Genomic DNA, 24,036 nt, shown 5'->3' with positions numbered 1-24,036 from the left:
AGAAGGGCAACGAAGCTGGTGAAGGGTCTAGAGCAGAAGTCTGATGAGGAGCGGCTGAGGGAACTGGGGTTGTTTAGCCTGGAGAAAAGGAGGCTGAGGGGAGACCTTATTGCTCTCTACAACTACCTGAAAGGAGGTTGTAGAGAGGTGGGGGTCGGTCTCTTCTCCCAGGTAACAAGTGATAGGATGAGAGGAAATGGCCTCAAGTTGTGCCAGGGGAGGTTTAGACTGGATATTAGGAAATTTTACATCACTGAAAGGGTTATCAAGCATTGGAACAGGCTGCCCAGGGAAGTGGTTGAGTCACCATCCCTGGAAGTATTGAAAAGACGTTTGGATGAGGTGCTTAGTGACATGGTATAGTGGTGGTCTTGGTAGTGTTAGGTTTACGGTTGGACTCGATGATCTTAAAGGTCTTCTCCAACCTATACGATTCTGTGATTCTGATTCTGTGAAGCCACCACCATGTTCAGCAATGGCATGGAAGCAGAAGAAAATATTAACAGAAAAATTCTTTGTTCTACTTGGTTAATCCAAAAGCTCAGATTCTACAGGAGTCATTTTGTATGTATAGGATTGTTGACTATAGATTGCAAGTCTTTCTTATAAGATTTGTAAGAAAAAATTTGTGATAAAAGCCAAAATCTGTCCTCAGATATGCAGGATATGTTTTCTTACCAAAAGCACAAAATGTTATTAATTAGTCCTATTTTTCTCAACCTGAGATAGCTTTGCTGATAGACAGATGGTTTCAACACTTTTTTTTTTTTAAGTAGAGGGTAATTCTGTTGTCCTAAAGTATGTTTTCCAGCTGAGTAGAAAATATTTTTGTTGCATGTGAAGCTGTGAAAGCCATATTAAAAAGGGGACATTGGAGTAAACATGTAACTGAAAATGTACATGCCTAAATCCTAAATTACAACTGCTGCTTTGCTGATACTTAACCCCTGAGGTGCCCTCCCCATGCTCCTCTTTGAGACATCCCCATCTTGTCGTTTCTGTCAGCTGTTTGGGATCCCATTTGATGTGCCCATCGGCATTTGTCTCTCCCTGACACTTACAGGGCCTCTCAGTGCTTACCAGAGAGCTCTGTGTTGGATGCCTCAGCCAAGCCCATAGAAGCTATGTGACACAGTATCTAACTCTTAGGCACCAAGGTTTTTTGATGGCTTTTGTTCCATGGCTACAGTAGGGTCAGCAACACAAGGTCTTTGCCACAGTTCTCAGCAAAAATCAGGCCCAGCTCTCACAAAGTCAGAAAACTTGGGCTTATTTACATCTAAGGTGAATTTAACTACTTGTCTCCAATTCATTTGCTCAAATTACAAGATACTGAAATAATTTCATTAACCAAAGGTCAGGAGAGATTAGATGGAAATATGGTAGCTTAAGTCATCTTCAGGGAGGGAGAGAATAAGGAAAAAAAGGAGGGAAGGAAATAGGAAATGAATGAAAAAGAAGGAAGGAGGGAGGGAGGATGGGGGAAGGGAGGATAAGGGAAAAAGAGGGAGAGAGGAAGGAGAGAGGAAGGAAGGCAGGTGAGAGGAGAGGAAGGTAGGCAGATAGGAAGGAAGGGGAGGAGGAGAAAGGGAGGGAGGATAGCAAAGGGGGAGGAAGGCAGGAAGGAAAGGAGAAAGGGAGAGGAAGGAAGGAGAGGAGGAGAAAAGGAGGGAAGTAAGGGGAGGAGGAGAAGAAAGGGGGAGAGGGAGGGATGAAGTGGAGGGAAGGAAAGGGAGAAGGAGAGAAGAAAAAGGAGAAGGGAGGGAGGGGATGAGGGGGAAAGGAGGACAGGGAGAGAAAAGGAGGGAGGGAAAGAGGCAGAGCATGAGGGAGGGAGAGAAAAAGGGGAGGAGGAGGACAGGGAGAGAAGGGCGGAAAGAAAGGAAGGGAGAGGAGGGAGGAAGGAAGGGAGGGTGGAGGGAAGGAGGGAGGAAGAGAAGGGAGGGAAGGAAGAAGGGAGGGAGGATGGAAAAAGTGAGGGAAGGAGAGAGAGGGAGGACAATGGGAGGGAGGAAGAAGGAAGGCAGGAAGGGGGAATAGTGGAAGTGAGGAATGGAGGAGGGAGGGAGGATTGAAAAAGTGAGGGAAGGAGAGAGAGGGAGGACAATGGGAGGGAGGAAGAAGGAAGGAAGGAAGGGGGAATAGTGGAAGTGAGGAATGGAGGAGGGAGGCAGGAAGGAGGGAGGGAATGCTTGGCCTTATTTATATTAAATACTTATGTATTTGACATACATTCTTCTGTCAGATGTTTCATGCTCTGTCTTTCCTCTCTAGCATGGCTACTTGAAGGGGTAATCTTGTATTTGTCTGTCAAACATTCAGGAACTTTTAAATCTAGGATCATGGTTTTGACTGAAGGATTCAGACTATTTATGTCATGGTTATGGTCCAAGCTTTTTGGCCCCCACTAAATTAATTTGTAAGGGTCAAGGAGAGAGTCACAATTTTACCCTCTTGCCACTAGCAGCCTCTGACTCCTCCCTCCCTCCTTCAGTAGTGAGTCAGTTATTCTAGTTCTCAAACTTTCTTTTTTTTTTTTTTTTCTAAAAATTCCCCTCTTTCTCTGTAATACTAATTTCCTTCCCATCTCTGGTCTGTTCCAAATCCCAGCCTCCACTCCTTCCTCAGTATACCTGGAATTTATTCAAAGTATACTTGAAATAAACCTGACTCCAACAAAGGTGACCCTGGAGTCCTCCAAACTTATCCCTTCTCAAATCCTTCACCTAGTCTCTAGCATAGACCACTGAACCCCCAGCCCCTTTGTCTTTTAGACCCTTCAGTCAGAAACCCCTACAAGACCCTATGCTCTGGGTCCCCATTCTCCTAGAGCTGTCCCCAGCCCTATCCTTTCCTGCCTACACCAGCTTCCCTGGGTGCAATCGTTCCTGTGAGGGCTCCTGTGGGAAGGGGCAGAACATCCTTGCCTCTGGTGCCATGCAGCTGCTGTGGGGTTTCCCATCAACTTCTTTCCCACCCTAGTTCAGTCCTTGGATGATGCAGAAGGAGGGCAGGGAAGCAATGGGGAGGCGAAGCACACACAGCCAGGGCTCTTGCACACATACAGCATGCCTTGAGCCATAGCTGGGCCTGTTATTCCATTTGCACCCCTGTTTCCCATGACTCAAAATACATAATACATTCTTCTTATGTCTGCCTAATTGGAAAAAGCTGATTTTGTGGGAGAGGAAAAGCATGAAAAGGTGAAAGGAAGAAGTCAGAGGCCAGAAGGCATTTTTCTGGTGCTTTTCACAGCGTAGAATTATAGAATCATTTAGGTTGGAAAAGACCTTTAAGATCATCAAGTCCAACCATAAACCTAACACTGCTAAGTCCACCACTAAACCATGTCCCTAAGCATCACGTCTAGATGTCTTTTAAATACATCCAGGGATGGTGACTCAACCACTTCCCTGGACAGCCTGTTCCAATGCTTGACAACCCTTTCGGTGAAGACATTTTTCCTAATATCCAGGCTAAACCTCTCCTGATGCAACTTGAGGCCATTTCCTCTGGTCCTATCGCTTGTTACCTGGGAGAAGAGACCGACCCCCACCTCTCAACAACCTCCTTTCAGGTAGTTGTAGAGAGCAATAAGGTCTCCCCTCAGCCTCCTTTTCTCCAGGCTAAACAACCCCAGTTCCCTCAGCTGCTCCTCATAAGACTTCTGCTCTAGACCCTTCACCAGCTTCGTTGCCCTTCTCTGGACACACTCCAGCACCTCAATGTCTCTCTTGTAGTGAGGGGCCCAAAACTGAACACAGTATTCGAGGTGCGGCCTCACTAGTGCCAAGTACAGGGGCACGATCAGTTCCCTAGTCCTGCTGGCCACACTATTTTTGATACAAGCCAAGATGCTATTGGCATCTTTCCCCTTACCTTTGTATTGGGTTCACATGGCATGGTTTTGGTAGCTGGGGGGGGTTTCAGAGGTGGCCTTGGTGAGAAGAGACCGGAGTCTGCCCCCATGCCAGACAGAGCCAGCTCCAAAACGGACCTACCACTGGCCAGAAAAGCTGGTAGCACCTCTGTGATATCATATTTAAGAAAGGGTAAAAAACACTGCACAGCAGTGTGTGTGTATGTGTGGGGGGAGAGAGTGTGAGAAACAACCCTGTGAATACCAAGGTTGGTGAAGAAGGAGGGGGAGGAAGTGTTCCAGATGCTGGTGCAGAGATTCCCCTGCAGCCTGTGGAGGAGATGATGAGAGAGCAGATATTTCCCTGCAGCCTTTGGAGAGGACCACACCGGAGCAGATATCCACACTGCAGCCTCTGAAGGACCCCATGCCACAGCAAGTGGATATGCCCTGAAGGATGCTACAACCTATGGAGAGCCCATGCTGGAGCAGTCTTATCCTGCAGGACTGTAGCCTGTGGATAGGACCCATGCAGGAACAGGGGAAAAGTGTGAGGAGGAAGGAACAGCAGAGAGGGACTGTTATGGACTAACTGCAACTCCCCCCCATTCTTCATCCCCCATGTGCCGCTCAGGGTGTGGAATGGGAATGAAGGAGTGCAGTTGAGCCTGGGAAGAAGGGGGGTGGGGGGAAGGTATTTTTAGGTTTTGGTTTTGTTTCTCATTATCCTACTATATTTTTAATTGTCAATAAATTAATCTTCCCCAAGTTGAGTCTGTTTTACTGATTATAGTAATTGATAAGTGATCTCCCTGTCTTTATCTCAACCTGCAAGCTTTTCCACCTTATTTCCCCCCCCCAATCCTGTTGAAAAAGGAGAATGAGAGCAGCTAGGTGGGGGTCTGGCAGCTAGCCAAGGTCAACCTACCACACCTTTACACACACTTTGTGCTTCTAGGGCAGGGAGTTGGGGTCCTGCAGCTATTGCTGACTGCTCTCCACCTGAGCTGAATGAAGGGTATCAGCCTGGGAATGGTTAGCCCTCCTTCCTCTTTCAGTAAGCATAGGGACAAGTTTGAGGAAGGGACTGAATGAGGAGGTGCAGGGAAAAATGACCTGGGAATTGGTAGAGTATAGGCTCTGTAAAGACCTTTGAGTCAGGGGAAAAATAAAAAGATCATTGAAAAGCCAGTAGAGAAAATTTTGAGATGAAAAAGAGAGAATTAGAGGATGAGAGAGAATAAGAGAGCTTGTTCTGGGAAACTTGTGGTACTGTAATTCCCTATGCTTTTCACTCTGGCCAATGCCTCTTGCATTTTCTCCCTTTTGAAGTACTGGAGAGTCCCTGGGAGGATGTTGCTGGAAGTGCTGCATTGGTAAGGCATCCAGATCTGGGGCTAGTGATAATTCTCATTTCTCAAAACAGTTCCTCTACTCAGCCAAAAAGGCATCTGGTAAGCTTCCATCTTGTCTTTGGATATTAGCTGTTGCTTGTGATTTTCTGATATCACAGCTTAAATGGGCAGGTTTGATGTGAAGGACTTTCCAACCTGGTAAAAGATAATAATCCTGCTATTCAGCAAAGTGCACTTTGTAGCCTGCATAGCAACACAAGTGTTTGAAATGAAAGCCTATTGTTTGGAAAGAATGGGGTTTAAAAGCTACTATATCTCCTTTTGTGTTGTATGAATTCTAAATAAATTTTGATACTCTTGGCGTTTTGCACCTCCTAGTCAGATTTAAAGGAAAAGGGTAAACCCACATCAGTTTATTTATTTCCAGTCATGTAAAAGGTCATGTTTTCTAATTACTTTTTTATAGTGGTGTGGCTTTTCTATTGGAGGATTCCTGGCCATTCTTTTGCTATTACTTTTGGAGTGTTCATCTTCCTTCTGTTTAGTGATGTTCACCTCTGATGCCTTCACAAGTCCTCCATGCAGCTTTTAGCTAAGGGGTAAGTCTGAATATCTAAGAAAATGGGAAGCCTGCAATCTATGGAAACCATTGTGAGTAAACTGGATTGGAAACAATTTTCCATCCTGTGCATCTTATTGAGATTGCAGCAGTATTTTCTGTCTTGTAACAGTGTAATGCTAGCATCTTTAAAAAGTGGTGTTTGTTTCAAGGAAAAGTAGCCCAATGTTGGCAAGGATTTTTAGGACATGCAGGACTGATGTTTATACACCTGTTCTCCCAGATTTTCTCTAACCACTGGGCTATACAGAATACATACTGTGTAACCAAGCAAATATAGGACAATGGTGGTACCCAAAACTCTCAGATTGGCTGTTGGGGTGTGTTATCAGTAGCTCTAAATCTCTTCTCTGATTTGGAGCTCTAAGTTAAATCAGGGTTAGCTCCCTGGTTTTTTACCAGAAATTCTATACCAAACCTGAGCAACTTAACTGGTGGAAAGTAAAGCTGAAATCAGTGCATTCTTTGAAAATATTTTATTGTGAGTACTGGGTATTTTTCCACTGAAAAGCTGCTTTGCTAATGAAATGTTTCATCATATTTGTGTTGGGTTGCTGCCCTCAGACACTGTTTTGTGGAAGAATTAAGGGATAACAGCAAGAAGGAGTAGGAGGTAAAGAGGACAGTAGGTTTTTGTCACTGTGTCCCTAAGCCTCAAATTAATTCTTTGAAGCTATTCAGGGAACCTTTGTACAGAACCCTGCACAGTCTGGAGTTACGGTTTCCATATGCACTTAGTCCCCCAAAGCAAAGCACAGATACTCAGATGGTATTAAGCCAGAATGTTGCATTTCCTCCTTAAAAAAAGTGGTTTGAACATGAAAATTCTGTTTTCCATTACCAATTCATTGTTCCTTTCAGCAAGGGCTGTCACAACGTCAACCTTATCAACTGAAAAATGTAATTGAGTCTGTGACATTTTTTCAAAAATGTCATTCAAGTCAGATCATCTGTTATGACATATAGTATTTTCAACCTCTTGGCTACCAGTGTTTTTTCCATTTTGGGATGCCTTCATTTGACCTTTGTATACTTGTAGCATCAAAGGTAACTCTGTTGTTTCTATATTGACCTTCAAGTGCATGTCTGTTAGAAGTGGCTCAGCTATTCCTTTTGGGATAGTAGAATATATTCATACCAGGGATAGCAGAACACTGGTAGCTGTTTCTTGTATTAATGACTTTTTTCAAAAAACTGGCTGGGTTTTGCATGCAAGTAAAATCTCATTGTTGTTCCATAATCAAAGAAACATCTACCAGAATCACAGAGATTAGAAATCCAATAATGGTTACTTTCCCAGTAGAGTTAATGCTGTAGAATGAATGGTAGTGATTGTCACCAGAAAAATCTAGCAAAATATTTTCTAGATGAGAACTTTTATCTGAGGCATTGTCAATCTAAAGAGAGAGAGACTGCTGTAAGCATACATGTCCTGGTTTCCAAGCCATGAACAAGTGTGGTCTTTGACACTGCTCCTGAATGTACTATCCATAATGGGACTATAAAAGGATGGGTTTGCTTGACTTGTATTTAATTCTAAATGTTTCATTTGACCTGTTGTTAATGCTGCAATCTTGCCCAGCAAGTGTAAAAAGAATGCCGAGCACTTCTGGTTGAATACAAGGATGGTACTATGTTACTTTTGCCCCTTATGCCACTCTTAGCTTTTTATTTTATCAATGGAGTAAGATTTTAATATCTTTTCTTTTTTCCCACTTCAAACTACTTCTAGAACATTGTGTTCTGTAAATTAGAAAGTCCCCTATCTACCCATTAAGAAAACATTGCCAAATGGTCTTTCCCTCTGTCCTGGTTTCGGCTGGGATAGACTTAATTTTCTTCCTAGGAGCTGGTATAGTGCTGTGTTTTGGATTTTAGTATGAGAATAATAGTGATAACACACTGATGTTTTGGCTGTTGCTAAGTGGTGTTTACACTGGTCAAAGACTTTTCAGCTTCCCATGCTCTGCCAGGTGCACAAGAAATGGGAGGGGGCACAGCCAGGATAGCTGACCCAAACTGACCAAAGGGCTATTCCATACCATATGATGTCATGCCCAGTATATAAACTGGGGGGAGTTGGCCGGGGAGTAGCGGTCGCTGCTCGGGGACTGGCTGGGTGTCGGTCAGTGGGTGGTGAGTGGTTGTATCACTGTTTTTTTTTCCCCTTGGGTTTTGTTCCTCTCTTGCTCTCTTGTTGTTTTCCTTCTCATTACAATTTATTATTATTATTATTATTATTTTGTTCCAATTATTAAACTGTTCTTATCTCAATCCACAAGTTTTCTTACTTTTGTTCTTCCAATTCTCTCCCCCATCCCACCGGGGGGTGAGTGAGCGAGTGGCTGTGTGGTGCTTAATTGCTGACTGGGGCTAAACCACAACAGTCCTTTTTGGTGCCCAACGTGGGGCTTGAAGGGTTTGAGATAATAACAGATTAACCAGAGTGTATTAAGGAATTTAGATCTGTTAGTAGTTGCGGGCTGCGATATTGATTCATCTGTTCTCGATATTGGTTTACCTGATCTGCACCATGCTCATTTTTTTGCTGTACATGTTAAAGATCGGTGTTGGTTTTTGCAGTTTGCTGTGCTCTGCTATGATTAGTGATGTTGTGCCTGGGAGATTTGTTATTAAAACAATGACCTTGGGTTTATTTTGGTATCTAAGTTTCCTACTGAAACCATTACTGTACGTTGGGTAACACCTCATGGAGACACTTAGTAATGATACTTCTTCCTCTGAGAGGTTTTTTATGGAGGAAATGCAGAATGGCACCTTCGCTACTTTCTTCTACAGTGTTTCCTCCTTCATTACAATAACTTTTCAGTGCCTTGAACATCCTTGGGTAGTTAAGATACATCTATTGGTATTGCTTGGGAATATTGTTTCGATCTTGTCCAAAGTTAGTAAGCAATTTTAGAATATCATCCAGAGTTCTGCCTCAGGGCTGGATAGTTATGAGTGGCAGGGTGTGTGGGATAGCATGGGCAAATGCCTAAGTTATTGGGCACCTCCAGTGTTTTGGAACTTCACCCCTGAACAAGCGCAGAATCCTGAAAAACTAGTAGACTATTTGGAAAAAGTATGTTGTCACCCTGCCAATTCTAGGGAGACACAAATCACTGCAATGTGCTGGGGTCTGGCCCATGCCTACTGAGCCCTGTTCAACACTATTCAGAACCCTCAAGGTTCTGGTGTGTCCTGGTTTTGGCTGGGATAGAGTTAATTTTCTTTATAGTGGCTGGTATGGGGCTATGTTTTGGATTTGTGCTGAAAACAGTGTTGATAATACAGGGATGTTTTAGTTGTTGCTGCACTAGTCAAGGACATTTCGGCTTCCCATGCTCTGGCAGGTGCAGAAGAAGCTGGGAGGGGACACAGCCAGGATAGTTGATCCAAACTGACCAAAGGGCTATTCCATACCATATGACGTCATGCTCACTATATAAAGCTGGGGAAGAAGAAGGAAGGGGGGACATTCGGAGTGATGGCGTTTGTCTTCCCAAGTAACCATTACGCGTGATGGAGCCCTGCTTTCCTGGAGATGGCTGAACACCTGCCTGCCCATGGGAATTAGTGAAGGAATTCCTTGTTTTGCTTTGCTTGCGTGCTCAACTTCTGCTTTCCCTATTAAACTGTCTTTATCTGAACCCATGAGTTTTCTTACTTTTGCTCTTCCGATTCTCCCCCCCATCCCACCAGGGGGGAGTGAGCAAGCAGCTGTGTGGGGCTTAGTTGCCGTCTGGGGTTAAACCACGACAGTCCTTTTTGGCGCCCAACGTGGGGCACGAAGGGTTTGAGATAATGACAGATTTGATTGGAATGTGCCAGATAGATAGAATTTATAGCTGTTATTGCTGTTTAGCTATTAATCAGCAGGCTTCTGTGCTTGCCATAGGCTTGCTTGCCTTACTGTATGTTAGAGTCTAGGGCTTGTTAGTGGCTGCTTTTTGCTTTCACTGCTTGCCGTGAAAGTGAGGAGTTCATTGCAATGTTAAACCCTATAACCTGGCCCAAAAGGACCAGGGGTGGACATTGTAATGGATAGACCTTTAAATTGTTGTAACCCATGATTTGAGTTGCATGTTATAGGAATTACTACAGCTGGAACCACCTGAACAAATGGAGGAGAAGCCTTACAAGAAGCAGTGCAAGTGCAGCAGTGTCCTGACCTGAGCTGGCTTTGGTGCCCAATAACTCCAAGAAACACACCACCTCTCCTGTCCTGAGTAACAACCATAAGAGATGGAGCCCAAAGTCATGCACTAAATTAACTCAATAGACATTTATGGACATTTTACAAATATTTTGTAGGGGTGGCCCATAGACTAAGGGAATGATATGTGTGTGTTATATCAAAGGATGGGAAGGGTGATGGTGGGTAATGAGAATGTATTGGATAGTGTGAGACCTGAGCATGACGTAAATGGTATAGAATAAGGGGTGGATACTGTCCTGGTTTCAGCTGAGATAGAGTTAATTTTCTTTATAGTGGCTGGTATGGGGCTATGTTTTGGATTTGTGCTGAAAACAGCATTGATAATACAGAGATGTTTTCATTTGTTAATCAATCAATACAACATGACAGGCACTGCGGTCTCTCCAGCCCCCCTGCAACAGATAATGCGGTTCAACCAGGGAACCAATATTATGTGTCAGTATCAATCACCCCTATACATGAGAAGAAATCCTGGAAGCGAAAGTCAGCTCGTTTAGAAAGAGAAGATGAAAAAGCAGGACCATCACAAAGAGAGGAATAGGAAGAACTTGTGGATGAGACGGAAACTACCCAATCCCTATCCCTGAGTGAGCTGCGAAAAGATTTCAGCCATCGTCCAGGCGAGCACGTTGTCTCCTGGCTGCTCTGATGCTGGGATAACAGGGCCAGTAGCCTGGAATTAGAGGGTAAGGAAGCCAAGCAGCTGGGATCCCTTTCTAGGGAAGGGGGCATTGACAAAGAAATTGGAAAAGGGGCACCAGCCCGCAGCCTCTGGAGGTGACTCCTGTCAGCTATGAAGGAAAGATATCCCTTCAAGGAAGATGTTACATATCGCCCCAGGAAATGGACCACCATGGAGAGAGGTATCCAGTACCTGAGGGAATTAGCTGTGATGGAAGTGATTTATGGTGACCTGGACGATGAGCAGTCACCCAGAGATCCAGATGAGGTCCAGTGCACACGACCTATGTGGCAGAAGTTGGTACGGAACGCACAATTGTCGTGTGCCAACTCATTGGCAATACTGACCTGGAAAGATGGAGAGGGTCCAACAGTGGATGAAGTGGCTAGCCACCTCCGGGAATACGAAGAAAGTATCTCTTCCTCCCTTGTCTCAGCTGTGGAGAAACTGTCCCGGAAGGTCCAGCAACTCAAAGAAGATAGGTCCTACTTTCTACCTGTACGGACCAGTGTCTCAGCCATTAGGAGTCAGCGTTCTTCTGCTCAAGAGAGAGGATATAGAGGGTACACACCACGGGGCACCCTATGGTTTTACCTGCGTGACCATGGAGAGGACATGAGGAAGTGGGATGGAAAACCTACCTTGACCCTAGAGGCACAGGTACGTGAGTTGCAAGGAAAAAACAGTCACCAAAGGGGGTTCTTCCAGGAAAATTGCTGCTCTGGTTTCCAGTGGACAGTTCCCCAGACAGAGTAAAAGGGCTGATCTTACTCTTGATTATAATGAAGAAACTCCTGACTTGTATATACAAGAAATGGGTAATGAATATTATGACCAGGACTAGGGGGGCCCTGCCTCCAGCCAGGTGGAGGAAAGGGACAACCGGGTTTACTGGACTGTGTGGATTCTATGGCCTGGCACATCAGACCCACAGGAGTATAAGGCTCTAGTAGACACCGGTGCACAGTGTACCCTAATGCCATCAAGCTATACAGGGGCAGAACCCATCTGTATTTCTGGAGTGACAGGGGGACCCCAACAGCTGACTGTATTGGAGGCCGAAGTGAGCCTAACTAGGAATGACTGGCAAAAGCACCCCATTGTGACTGGCCCTGAGACTCCGTGCATCCTTGGCATAGACTACCTCAGGAGAGGGTATTTCAAGGACCCAAAAGGGTACCGGTGGGCTTTTGGTATAGCTGCCTTGGAGACGGAGGAAATTAAACAGCTATCTACCTTGCCTGGTCTCTCAGAGGACCCTTCTGTTGTGGGGTTGCTGGGGGTTGAAGAACAACAGGTGCCAATCGCTACCACAGTGGTGCACCGGAGACAATATTGTACCAACCGAGACTCCCTGATTCCCATCCATGAGCTGATTCGTCGACTGGAGAGCCAAGGAGTGATCAGCAAGACTTGTTCACCTTTTAACAGTCCTATATGGCCAGTGAGAAAGTCTAATGGAGAGTGGAGACTGACAGTAGACTATCGTGGCCTGAATGAAGTCACGCCGCCGCTGAGTGCTGCTGTGCCGGACATGCTGGAACTTCAATACGAACTGGAGTCAAAAGCAGCCAAATGGTATGCTACAATTGATATTGCTAATGCGTTTTTCTCAATCCCTTTGGCAGCAGAGTGCAGGCCACAGTTTGCTTTCACTTGGAGGGGCGTTCAGTACACCTGGAATCGACTGCCCCAGGGGTGGAAACACAGCCCCACCATTTGCCATGGACTGATTCAGACTGCACTGGAACAGGGTGAAGCTCCGGAACATCTGCAATACATTGATGACATTATCATGTGGGGCAATACAGCAGAGGAAGTTTTTGAGAAAGGGAAGAAAATAGTCCAGATCCTCCTGAACGCCGGTTTTGCCATAAAACAAAGTAAGGTCAAGGGACCTGCACAGGAGATCCAGTTTTTAGGAATAAAATGGCAAGATGGACATTGTCAGATCCCAATGGATGTGATTAACAAAATAACAGCCATGTCTCCACCAACTAGCAAAAAGGAAACACAAGCTTTCTCAGGCGTTGTGGGTTTTTGGAAAATGCATATTCCAAATTACAGTCTGATCGTAAGCCCTCTCTATCAAGTGACCCGGAAGAAGAACAATTTCAAATGGGGCCCTGACCAACGACAAGCCTTTGAACAAATTAAACGGGAGATAGTTCATGCAGTAGCCCTTGGGCCAGTCTGGGCAGGGCAAGACGTAAAAAATGTGCTCTACACCGCAGCCGGGGAGAATGGCCCTACCTGGATCCTCTGGCAGAAAGCACCAGGGGAGACTCAAGGTCGACCCTTAGGGTTTTGGAGTCGGGGATACAGAGGATCTGAGGCCTGCTGTTCTCCAACTGAAAAAAAGATATTGGCAGCATATGAAGGGGTTCGAGCTGCTTCAGAAGTGGTTGGTACTGAAGCACAGCTCCTCCTGGCACCCCGGCTGCCGGTGCTGGGCTGGATGTTCAAAGGGAGGGTCCCCTCTACACATCATGCAACTGATGCTACATCGAGTAAGTGGGTCACACTGATCACGCAACGGGCTCGGATAGGAAACCCGAATCGCCCAGGAATCTTGGAAGTAATTATGGACTGGCCAGAAGGCAAAGCTTTCAGAGTATCACCAGAGGAGGCAGCAACGCGTGCTGAGGAGGCCCCACTGTACAATAAACTACCAGAAAATGAGAAGCAGTATGCCCTGTTCACTGATGGGTCCTGTCGTATTGTAGGAAAGCATCGGAGGTGGAAAGCTGCTGTATGGAGTCCTATACGACAAGTGGTAGAAACTGCTGAAGGAGATGGTGAATCGAGCCAAATTGCAGAAGTGAAGGCCATCCAGCTGGCTTTAGACATTGCTGAAGGAGATGGTGAATCGAGCCAAATTGCAGAAGTGAAGGCCATCCAGCTGGCTTTAGACATTGCTGAACGAGACAAGTGGCCAGTGCTCTATCTTTATACTGATTCATGGATGGTGGCAAATGCCCTGTGGGGGTGGTTACAGCAATGGAAGCAGAACAATTGGCAGCGCAGAGGCAAACCCATCTGGGCTGCTGCATTGTGGCAAAACTTATATTTATTTATTTATAGCTCAGTGGGCCCATGACACCTTGGGCCATCAAGGAAGAGATGCAACATATAGATGGGCTCGTGATCAAGGGGTGGACTTGAGCATGGACTCCACTATTGCACAGGTTATCCATGAATGTGACACATGCGCTGCAATTAAACAAGCCAAGCGGTTAAAGCCTCTGTGGTATGGAGGGCGATGGCTGAAATATCAATATGGGGAGGCCTTGCAGATGGATTCTGTCACACTCCCACAAACCCGCCAAGGCAAGCGCCATGTGCTTACAATGGTGGAAGCAACCACCGGATGCCTGGAAACATATCCTGTACCCCATGCCAGCGCCCGGAACACTATCCTGGGCCTTGAAAAGCAAGTCCTGTGGCGACATGGCACCCCAGACAGAATTGAGTCAGACAATGGGACTCATTTTCAAAACAACCTCATAGACACCTGGGCCAAAGAGCATGGCATTGAGTGGGTATATCACATCCCCTATCATGCACCAGCCTCTGGGAAAATTGAACATTACAATGGACTGTTAAAGACTACACTGCGAGCAATGGGTGGTGGGACATTCAAACATTGGGATACACATTTAGCAAAGGCCACCTGGTTAGTCAACACGAGGGGATCTGTCAGTGGAGCTGGCCCTGCCACATCAAAACTTTTACGCACTGTCGAAGGAGATAAGGTCCCTTGTGATGGTGTGCTTCCCCCGCCCCCAACCTTTGTTTTCTGCAACCCTGCTTAGGTGATAACCACCAGTGGTGACTGTAATGGATGCATCTGGTCACGATGGCTGCATCAGCTCAAAGTGAATTCAGGAGACAGATAACAACACAGTAGCCTAGGACTATCGTGCAGCGTGCCCACCGAAGAAACTAAAACCTGTGGTTGGCATGCGAATATGACTATGGGTCAATCATCCCCCATAAATAGTGAGTAGCCCAAGAGCCCTTTGAGCTCTCTTGCATGGCAGCGGGCTGCATGCCAGGATCTCCCCTTGAGCAGGGACACCTCTCAGGCTTAGTCCTCGAGGTTGAGAGATTCCTTGCCGCAACAGATCCTCGGTAAGTGACTAATAGCATGCTAAACTTTGGAATCTTAGCTAAGTGATATAAAGGATTGACTGCGCACATATAATCCTTTAGATATAAACCGTTGACCAAGTCTGGGACTAGGACTGGATCTAGCCGCACCTAGACTCCTCTCTGAGAAGGAGTTTAGAAAGCAAGGGGATCCTTTTCCGAACCTCATGACTCAATGGGAGGGTCTCCCTGACAGTTTTGTCTGACCCTGTCCTCTGTGCAGTAAGTAATCAAGTGTACCTTGCCATCGAATCTTGTTAAACCACTGTCACATTGAACTTTGTTAACTCCCTCTTCTATATCAATAAAGTATATTTTTGCTTCTGTCTTACGAGTGAAGTGCACTCTCACTCCATCTGTGACACCCTGTAGTGCACATAAAAAACATGCTGGGGAAGACAGTCTGGGTTACTCCTGCCTCGGGCAAAGGCAAGCCCATTTGTGGGATTGCTTTTGCTCAAGGGACGTGGGTGTACTTGGTGGGTAATGCGGGAGGATGGGGAAGTCTGCTATGTACCTCAAGGGGGTTTGATTTTGGGTGAGAATAGCCAATGAACTAACTGGTATGATGTTAATTGCTATATAATACTGTATGTCATCACTTTTATGGTTGCTATACACCATATCAACGGTATTTCAGTGAGAATCACCCAGATTAATGAAGAATGAGCTTTGATGAAAGCCAAGCAAAGTGCAGCAGTGATGGAAGCAGAACTGGCTTTAGCGTACAACAATCCAACACCACACACCATCTCTCCTGTCCTTAAAGATTGTTATGACAGATGGAGCCCAAAGTCATGGACTAGATGAACTCAACGGACATTTTAGAGGGATGGCCCATAGACCAAGGGAATGATATCTGTGTGTATATATCAAAAACAGGGAAAGTGGTGGTGATTAATTGGAATCTATTGGAAAGGGTAGAACCTGGGCATGACGTAGATGGTATAGAATAAGGGATGGATACTGTCCTGGTTTCGGCTGGAATAGAGTTAATTTTCTTCCTAGTAGCTGGTGTAGTGCTGTGTTTTGGATTTTAGTATGAGAATAATAGTGATAACACACTGATGTTTTGGCTGTTGCTAAGGGGTGTTTCCACTGGTCAAGGACTTTTCAGCTTCCCATGCTCTGCCAGGTGCACAAGAAACTGGGAGGGGGCAGGGGCACAGCCAAACTGACCAAAGGGCTATTCCATACCATATGATGTCAGGCCCAGTATATAAACTGGGGGGAGTTGGCCGGGGGGGTAGCGATTGCTGCTCGGGGACTGGCTGGGCGTTGGTCGGTGGGTGGTGAGCGGTTGTGTCACTGTTTTTTTTTTTTTCCCCTGGGTTTTGTTCCTCTCTCACTCTCTTATTGTTTTCCTTCTCATTACAATTTATTATTATTATTATTACTTTGTTTCATTTATTAAACTGTTCTTATCTCAACCCTCGAGTTTTCTTACTTTTGCTCTTCCGATTCTCTCCCCCATCCCACCGGGGGGGAGGGTGAGCGAGCGGCTGTGTGGTGCTTAATTGCCGACTGGGGCTAAACCACAACAGTCCTTTTTGGTGCCCAACATGGGACACAAAGGGTTTGAGATAATAACAGATTAACCAGAGCGTATTAAGGAATTTTCTTTTTAAGGAAATTAATTCCTTTAAGTATTTATTTTCTGTGCTTGAAAAACAAGAGCAGGTATTGATTAAATACCTCTCTGATAGCAAATGAGTGTGTGTGACTGCCACACTGGGTCATCACCAAAAATGTGCATAGGCAAAACTGCACATAGTCAGTATTTCCAGTTGAATAAAAGGCTTCATATAACTACAAATAACTGTGAATACATCCCTTATTTGACCAGTAGCAGATTCAAGCCCCGATCCTTAGCCACATAAGTAATTTTTATCTATACAGAGTTCTGCTGGTCCTAGATTAAGTACATGAACTATGTGGAAATGTTTTACGCTGCGTAAAACTGCTACTTGGGTATAACTTAATTTTTACATTTCTCCAGAACTAGGAGTAACATCAACAATGCATTAGAGTCATGACAAATTCTTCAATTCTTTTTATGGCAAAAACCAAACAGTCTGATTAAGTTTTGCTTAAAGTTTAATATAGTCTATATATGTTTTGTGCAATATCTTTAAAATAATATAATACAATAAGATAATATTATATATAATCATATAGTATAATAATAGTATAATGCTATAATATATATAAACATAATAATATACTATAATCTCAGTCATCTGATTTTTTTTTTTCAATGAAAAAGTGAAGTTATAGAGTGGATACATTATATAAATTATACTGTTTCATAATAGCAATGTCCATTATAAGAGGCTTAATTATGGTCATCATTTAAAAAAAAATCACTCTTGTCACAGAAAGCATAATAATGAATGTCTCTTCTTAAAAAATTAATGAACTTTTTTTTTCTGAAGGTATGAAGTTTACTAGTCTGCGGGGTGTAATAATTTTTATTCTCTTAAGAGAATTAATATTCATGAAAAGTAGATTGCAAATAATTGCAAAATGAGAGTAATTTTTATACTGCAATTTAGATATGTTTGTTTATTTACATGGGAAAGCACACAAAATCCAAAAAAGGAGACAATTAAAGAGTTATTTGTAGTTATGAAGGAATTATTTTGAATGTAGGAGCAAGCTGCATTCTTATTTATACTGGTGCAAGTGAATGACAAATTTAATTTTATTCCAATTTACACCACAGTGGTTAGAAGTTTTCTCATTCCTATGGAGTAATATGTAATGTGAGCAGCCTAAATTATAATTTACTATGTATTCCTCAAGGGAAGACACACTCCAGTGCAGGAGTACTGCACAATGCCTATGCATAGGATTTAAGCTGGGTGTATAGGTATGGGGCATAGGCATTTGTGGTGGGTTAACCTTGGCTGTCTGCCAGGTGCCTACCAAGCTGTTCTCTCACTCCCCCTCCTCAACAGGACAGGGGGAGAACATAAGATGAAAAAGCTCATGGGTTGAGATAAAGCCAGGGAGATTGCTTACCAGTTACCATCACAGGCAAAACAGACTCAACTTAGGGAAGATTAATTTAATTTATTGCTAATTAAAAATAGAGTAGGATAGTGAGAAACAAAGACAAAACTAAAAACACCTTTCCCCCACCCCTCCTCTTCTTCCCAGGCTCAACTTCACTCCTTGTTTCCTGACTCTTCTACCTCCTTTCCCCACCCCCAAGCAGCACACAGGGGATGGGGAGGTTGCGGTCTCTGCTGCTCTGTCTTCCTCACACTTTTCCCCTGCTCCAGCATGGGGTCCCTCCCACAGGCTGCAGTCCTCCATGGCTCCAGCATGGGTCCTTTCCATGGGGTACAGTCCTTCAGGAAAAGACTGCTCCAGTGTGGGTCTCCCATGGGGTCACAGGTCAGAAAACCTGCTCCATGGTCTCTCCACAGGATGCAGTTCCTGCCAGGATCCTGCTCCTGCATGGGCTCTCCACAGGCTGCAGCTTCCTTCATGGCATATCCACCTGCTCCAGTGTGGAGTCCTCCAGAGGCTGCAGTGTGGATATCTGCTCTGACCTGGTCCTCCATGGGCTGCAAGGTGACAACCTGCTTCACCATTGTCTACTCCATGAGCTGCAGGGGAAACCGCTCCGGCACCTGGAGCACCTCCTCCCCCTCCTTTTTCCCTGACCTACAGGGTTGGTGTCTACAGGGTTGTTTCTCTCACATTTTTCTTACTCCTCTCTCTCAGCTACTGTGCAGCATTTTTTTACCCTTCCTTAAATATTTTATCACAGAGGTGCTACCAGCTTTACTGATTGGCTCAGCTTTGATTAGCGGTGAGTCCATTTTGGAGCCAGCTGTAACTGGCTCTGTTCTGACATGGGGGCAGGCTCTGTTCTCTTCTCACCAAGGCCACCCCTGCAGCCCTCCCCCACTACAAAAACCTTGCCACGTAAAAACCAATATAGCTTTACAATACCTAGATTCATTAGGATGATTTTTAGCCCATCAGGAGGATATAAAGCAGCTTTTAGCTTTTGAAGGAATTTTTATTTTGATGTCTTTGTAGTAGGCTTTAGTTGATGTGTAAATTGAACCTCATCATTCCTTAAATAAAGCAATTTGTAGTGAGCTCACTGACATCTAGCATATCAGGGGTGTTTTTTTCTGCAGCAGTAACTCTGAGTTTGGCAAAACATGGATTCTTCATTATAGCAGGCATTTTGTCTTTAGCTCACCTGGCAAAGCAGATTGGAGAGGCATATTTTCGAAACTTTATAAAAGTTAGCTGGCTGTGTTTGTTTCTTGCAATCAACAAAATAAAGACTATGGATAAATAAATTATTGCTCCCTTGCATCAAGGAAACAGTCTATAACTGTCTTTGACTGTGAGGATTGGCTACAATCTCTTTTGGGGATGGAGTCTTCTGATGTTAGAGTACACCCAAACTAGTCTCAAATATTTTACCCATACAGAATAACTTAGCAAACAAAACACTGCTGTCAAAGAAAAGATTTTAAAAGCTAAAGTTTTAGGATAATTAAATGCATATTTCATCAATATTTATTTAGCATTGATTGGCTGAGGCCACTTACTGTGAAGAGTTGAATAGTTAACTCAAATGCTGGGCATCTCCTAAAGGAGATGACCCTGGGGTCATATAATTGTAACAGTAATTTATTTAGTTGAAGAAATTAATGTGTTGTCAATGAGCTTGGCAAGCATAATAACATAAGTGGGATTTACATTTGCTTATGTCAATGTTTGCCTATATTTAGTCCCCCAGTTCATGATTCTTCATAGCAAAGATCCGAAGGTTTGTTCATCCTGATTAATAGGTGTCCAATCCTAATACTGCAGATATTGGCATAATCACTCAAAGGACCTGAAGGATATACACACAGCAGTAATAAGGGTAGAAGACAGTGTTACCTACTAAAGTCTTTATCATGATGATTTTTATCCCTATTACAGATTCTAAGGCTTCTCAAACTTACCCCATAAATTGGTGCCTGATCTGAGATTATTCCACCATTGGGGCTCTTGGAGGTTTATCACAAATATGTTGTTGTGCTGGGATTTTTTTCCCACTGCTTTAATCTGCTGTCACTATAAGACAGGAAAGCAGTAGTTCATTTGGCTGGGCTCTACCTCAATACTGCTGCAATCCACTGATCTAAACTTATTAATATATTTCTTTAAATTTTCAAATGTTGACACATTTTCACTGGTCAGGGTACATGTCAAAGAATGTATAATAGCTGTAATCTACCTACCCTACATAACAGCATGTGATTTACGAAAACTTACAGGCTAGAGCTGTCCATTATCAGCAACTATCATCACAACTAAAGTAACCATCAGGATTTTGGAGAAATAGCTTTACAAGAGAGACAGGGAACAAAAGGCCATTAAAAAGAATGGAAAAGAGGGTTTCCAACTCATCTGTCTTTAGAAAATCAGAAGAGATAGTTTGTAAGGGCTCGCTGTGGCCAAGGTGAGAAGTGAGTTAGGCATGACTTTTTGAGCCCAGGTGAGGTCTCTGCAGGACTCACTACTGCAGAAGGTGCAGGGCAGACCCCCTTCGTGTGGTCCCAGCTTTTCCCTCTGTGTTATGTCAGATGCTCACAGCATGCTCATGATGTATGTTCCAAATGAACTTGATCTGTTGCTTGTAGGCAGTTTCGTTTCATCACGTGCTACAATTTTTATATAAATTAGAGGCAGGTGAAGGCATGCTTTACTGTTTAGAAACAGACTAATCAAGTTGTTAAGACAGGCTGCCTCAGTTGGCTTGCTTAATTTCTAATAAATAAAAATCACATGCCCCAAGAAATAGTTGAGTGAAATAAAAGAAGCGCATCTCACTAGGGTTCTCATTTGTAATATTTCCTAATTACACAGGGCACTTAAGCCTGTGCTTTAAACTTTCTTACTTATATACATGCCTAAATATTATATTGAGCAGAGCTGGACTTCATTCAGCCTGTGTAAGGAGGACTCTCTGATTGCCCTATTTTCTGGGTCCTGGAGGATCTCCTCCCACTACTTCACTGCTCATGGCCCGATGCTCAGCGTGCACACAGCAGTACTGCAAAGCAGGGGGAAACTGGAGGGGGGCAAGGAGATTAGCATCTTGTAAGTGGAGGCGCCTCCAAGATTCACTGAGTCTTTTGGGTCACAGGCTTGGACTTCAGCTCTTAAAACGTCACTGCATCCTTTTTTAAGAGCCTTAGTGGCACTTAAGAACTCTTTTAAGAACTAGTGTTAAAATTTCTGGCTCCCCAACACATTCAACATTATGTTGAAGTCTGCCCCTGTTCAGCAGAGCTCCAGAGTGTGTACCCTAGGAAGCTGAAAACTCCATATGAAATGAAACAGCTGGCCTTTAAAGTGATCACTTCCTTTTCTAAAAAGGTGACACAGCCGACAGCCCAGCTGAAGTGCCTCTACACCAATGCATGCAGCATGGGGCAACAAACAGGAGGAGCTGGAAGCCACCATGCTGCTAGAAAGCTATGACCTAGTTGCCATTACTGAAACTTGGTGGGACAAATCCCATGACTGGAGCACTGCTATTGATGGCTACAGGCTGTTCAGAAGGGACAGGCGAGGAAGGAGGGGTGGAGGGGTTGCCCTCTACATCAAGAAATGGATAGATTGTGAAGAGCTGTCTCTGAAGAATAGCCATGAGCAGGTTGAAAGCTTATGGGTAAGAATTAGAGACTGAGGCAACAAAGGGAACCTTGTGGTTGGTGTCTACTACAGGCTGCCCGATAAAGGGGAGCCTATTGACAAAGCCTTCTTACTCCAGCTACAGGAGGCATAGCCCTCACAGGCTCTTGTCCTGCTGGGGGATTTCAACCACCCCAACATCTGCTGGAAAAGTAGCACGGCGAGCTGTATGCAATCCAGGAGACTCCTGGAGTGCATCGAGGATAACTCCTTAGGCCAGGTAATAGACAGCCCTACCAGAGAGGATGTGTTACTGGACCTGTTGGTCACCAGCACAAGTGAGCTAATTGGTGACGTCAAGATTGGAGGCAACCTAGGCTGCAGTGATCACGCATTGGTGGAGTTTGCAGTCCTGAGGGATATGGGACAGGCAAAGAGTATAGTCAGGACCCTGAATTTTAGGAAAGCAAACATTCAGTTGTTTAAGGAGTTAGTCAATGGGACGCCCTGGGAAACGGTCCTCAGGGACAAGGGAGTAGAACAGAGCTGGCAGATCTTTAAGGATGCTTTCCATAAAGCGCAAGAACTCTTGATCCCCAGGTGTAAGAAATCAGGCAAGGAAGGCAAGAGACCAGCATGGCTGAGTTGAGACCTGCTGGTCAAACTAAAGGGCAAGAAGGAAATGCACAGGCAGTGGAAGCAGGGACAGGTAACCTGGGAAGAGTATAGGGACACTGCCCGGTTATGTAGGAATAGGGTCAGGAAGGCCAAGGCGCAGCTGGAGCTGAACTTGACAAGGGATGCAAAGAATAACAAGAAGGGCTTCTATAGGTATGTCAGCCAGAAAAGGAAGGTCAAAGAAAGTGTACCCTCCTGATGAACATGACTGGCAAACTGGTAACAACAGACAAGGAGAAGGCTGAGGTACTCAACAACTTCTTTGCCTCAGTCTTCGCTGGCAACCTCTCTTCCCACACCTCTCGAGTGGATGGACCTCAAGGCAGGGACTGGGGGAGCAAAGTCCCTCCCACTGTAAGGGAAGATCAGGTTCAAGACCACCTGAGGAACCTGAACGTACACAAGTCCATGGGACATGATGAGATGCATCCCAGATGCATCTCCATGATATTTGAAAAGTCATGTCAGTCAGGTGAAGTCCCCAGTGACTAGAAGAAGGGAAACATTGCATCCATTTTTAAAAAGGGTAGAAAGGAGGACCCTGGGAACTACCGACCTGTCAGCCTCACCTCTGTGCCTGGGAAGATCATGGAACAGATCCTCCTAGAAGCTATGTTAAGGCACATGGAGGACAGGGAGGTGATTCAAGACAGCCAGCATGGCTTCACCAAGGGCAAGTCTTGCCTGACCAACCTAGTGGCTTTCTATGATGGAGTGGCTACATCAGTGGACAAGGGAAAAGCAATGGATGTCATCTATCTGGACTTCTGTAAGGCCTTTGACACAGTCCCCCACAACATCCTTCCCTCTAAATTGGAGAGATATGGATTTGACGGATGGACTATTCGGTGGATAAGGAATTGGTTGGATGGTCACATCCAGAGGGTAGCAGTCAACGGCTCAATGTCCAGATGGAGATCAGTGATGAGTGGTGTCCCTCAGGGGTCCATATTGGGACCAGTACTGTTTAATATCTTCATCAATGACATAGACAGTGGGATTCAGTGCACCTTCAGCAAGTTTGCGGATGACACCAAGCTGAGCGGTGCGGTTGACATGCCTGAGGGACAGGATGCCATCCAGAGGGACCTGGACAAGCTCAAGAAGTGGGCCTGTGTGAACCTCATGAGGTTCAAGGAGGCCAAGTGCAAGGTCCTGCACCTGGGTTGGGGCAATCCCCAATATCAGTACAGGCTGGGGGATGATGTAATCGAGAGCAGCCCTGAAGAGAAGGACTTGGGGATACTGGTGGATGAAAAGCTGGACATGAGCTGGCAATGTGTGCTCGCAGCCCAGAAAGCCAATCATACCCTGGGCTGCATACAAAGAAGCGTGGCCAGCAGATCGAGGGAGGTGATTCTGCCCCTCTGCTCTGGTGGGACCCCACCTGGAGTACTGCATCCAGCTCTGAGGCCCCCAGCACAAGAAGGACCTGTTAGAGCAGGTCCAGAGGAGGGCCACAAAGATGATCAGAGGGCTGGAACACCTCTCCTATGAAGAAAGGCTGAGAGAGTTGGGGTTGTTCAGCCTGGAGAAGAGAAAGCTCCAGGGAGACCTTATTGCGGCCTTTCAATAAGCCCCCTATAAAGGGGGCTTATAAGAAAGACGGAGAGAGACTTTTTACCAGGGCCTGCAGTGACAGGACAAGGGGCAATGGTTTTAAACTGAAAGAGGGTAGGTTTAGATTGGACATAAGGAAGAAATTTTTTACGATGAGGGTTGTGAGACACTGGAACAGGTTGCCCAGAGAAGTTGTGGATGTCCCATCCCTGGAAGTGTTCAAGGTCAGGTTGCACGGAGCTTTGA

General features: G+C 45.0%; 1 protein-coding gene across 13 annotated transcripts in view; it reads right to left on the bottom strand.

The window, feature by feature from the left end:
- LOC140650666 (transducin-like enhancer protein 4) overlaps nt 1-24,036 on the bottom strand; it is a 104,567-nt gene that overhangs the window by 36,064 nt on the left and 44,467 nt on the right. The window contains exons 5-6 of one of the 13 annotated variants that reach the window (XM_072859322.1): nt 20,507-20,576; nt 17,762-18,464 (exon numbers count right to left, since the gene is read on the bottom strand). The exons of 10 other annotated variants lie outside the window; for them this stretch is intronic. In XM_072859322.1, coding sequence (XP_072715423.1) covers nt 20,514-20,576 — 63 coding nt within the window. In that variant the 3' untranslated portion in view covers nt 17,762-18,464; nt 20,507-20,513. Of the gene's footprint in view, nt 1-17,761; nt 20,577-24,036 lie in introns of those variants that run through there. 2 more of the 13 variants (XM_072859321.1, XR_012042120.1) reach the window with 2 other exon arrangements.

This window comes from Ciconia boyciana, chromosome 4, assembly GCF_034638445.1.
Source record: "Ciconia boyciana chromosome 4, ASM3463844v1, whole genome shotgun sequence".
NCBI lineage: Eukaryota > Metazoa > Chordata > Aves > Ciconiiformes > Ciconiidae > Ciconia > Ciconia boyciana.
The sequence above is the reverse complement of the archived record's forward strand: the minus strand, read 5'-3'. Positions and strand labels throughout refer to the sequence as shown.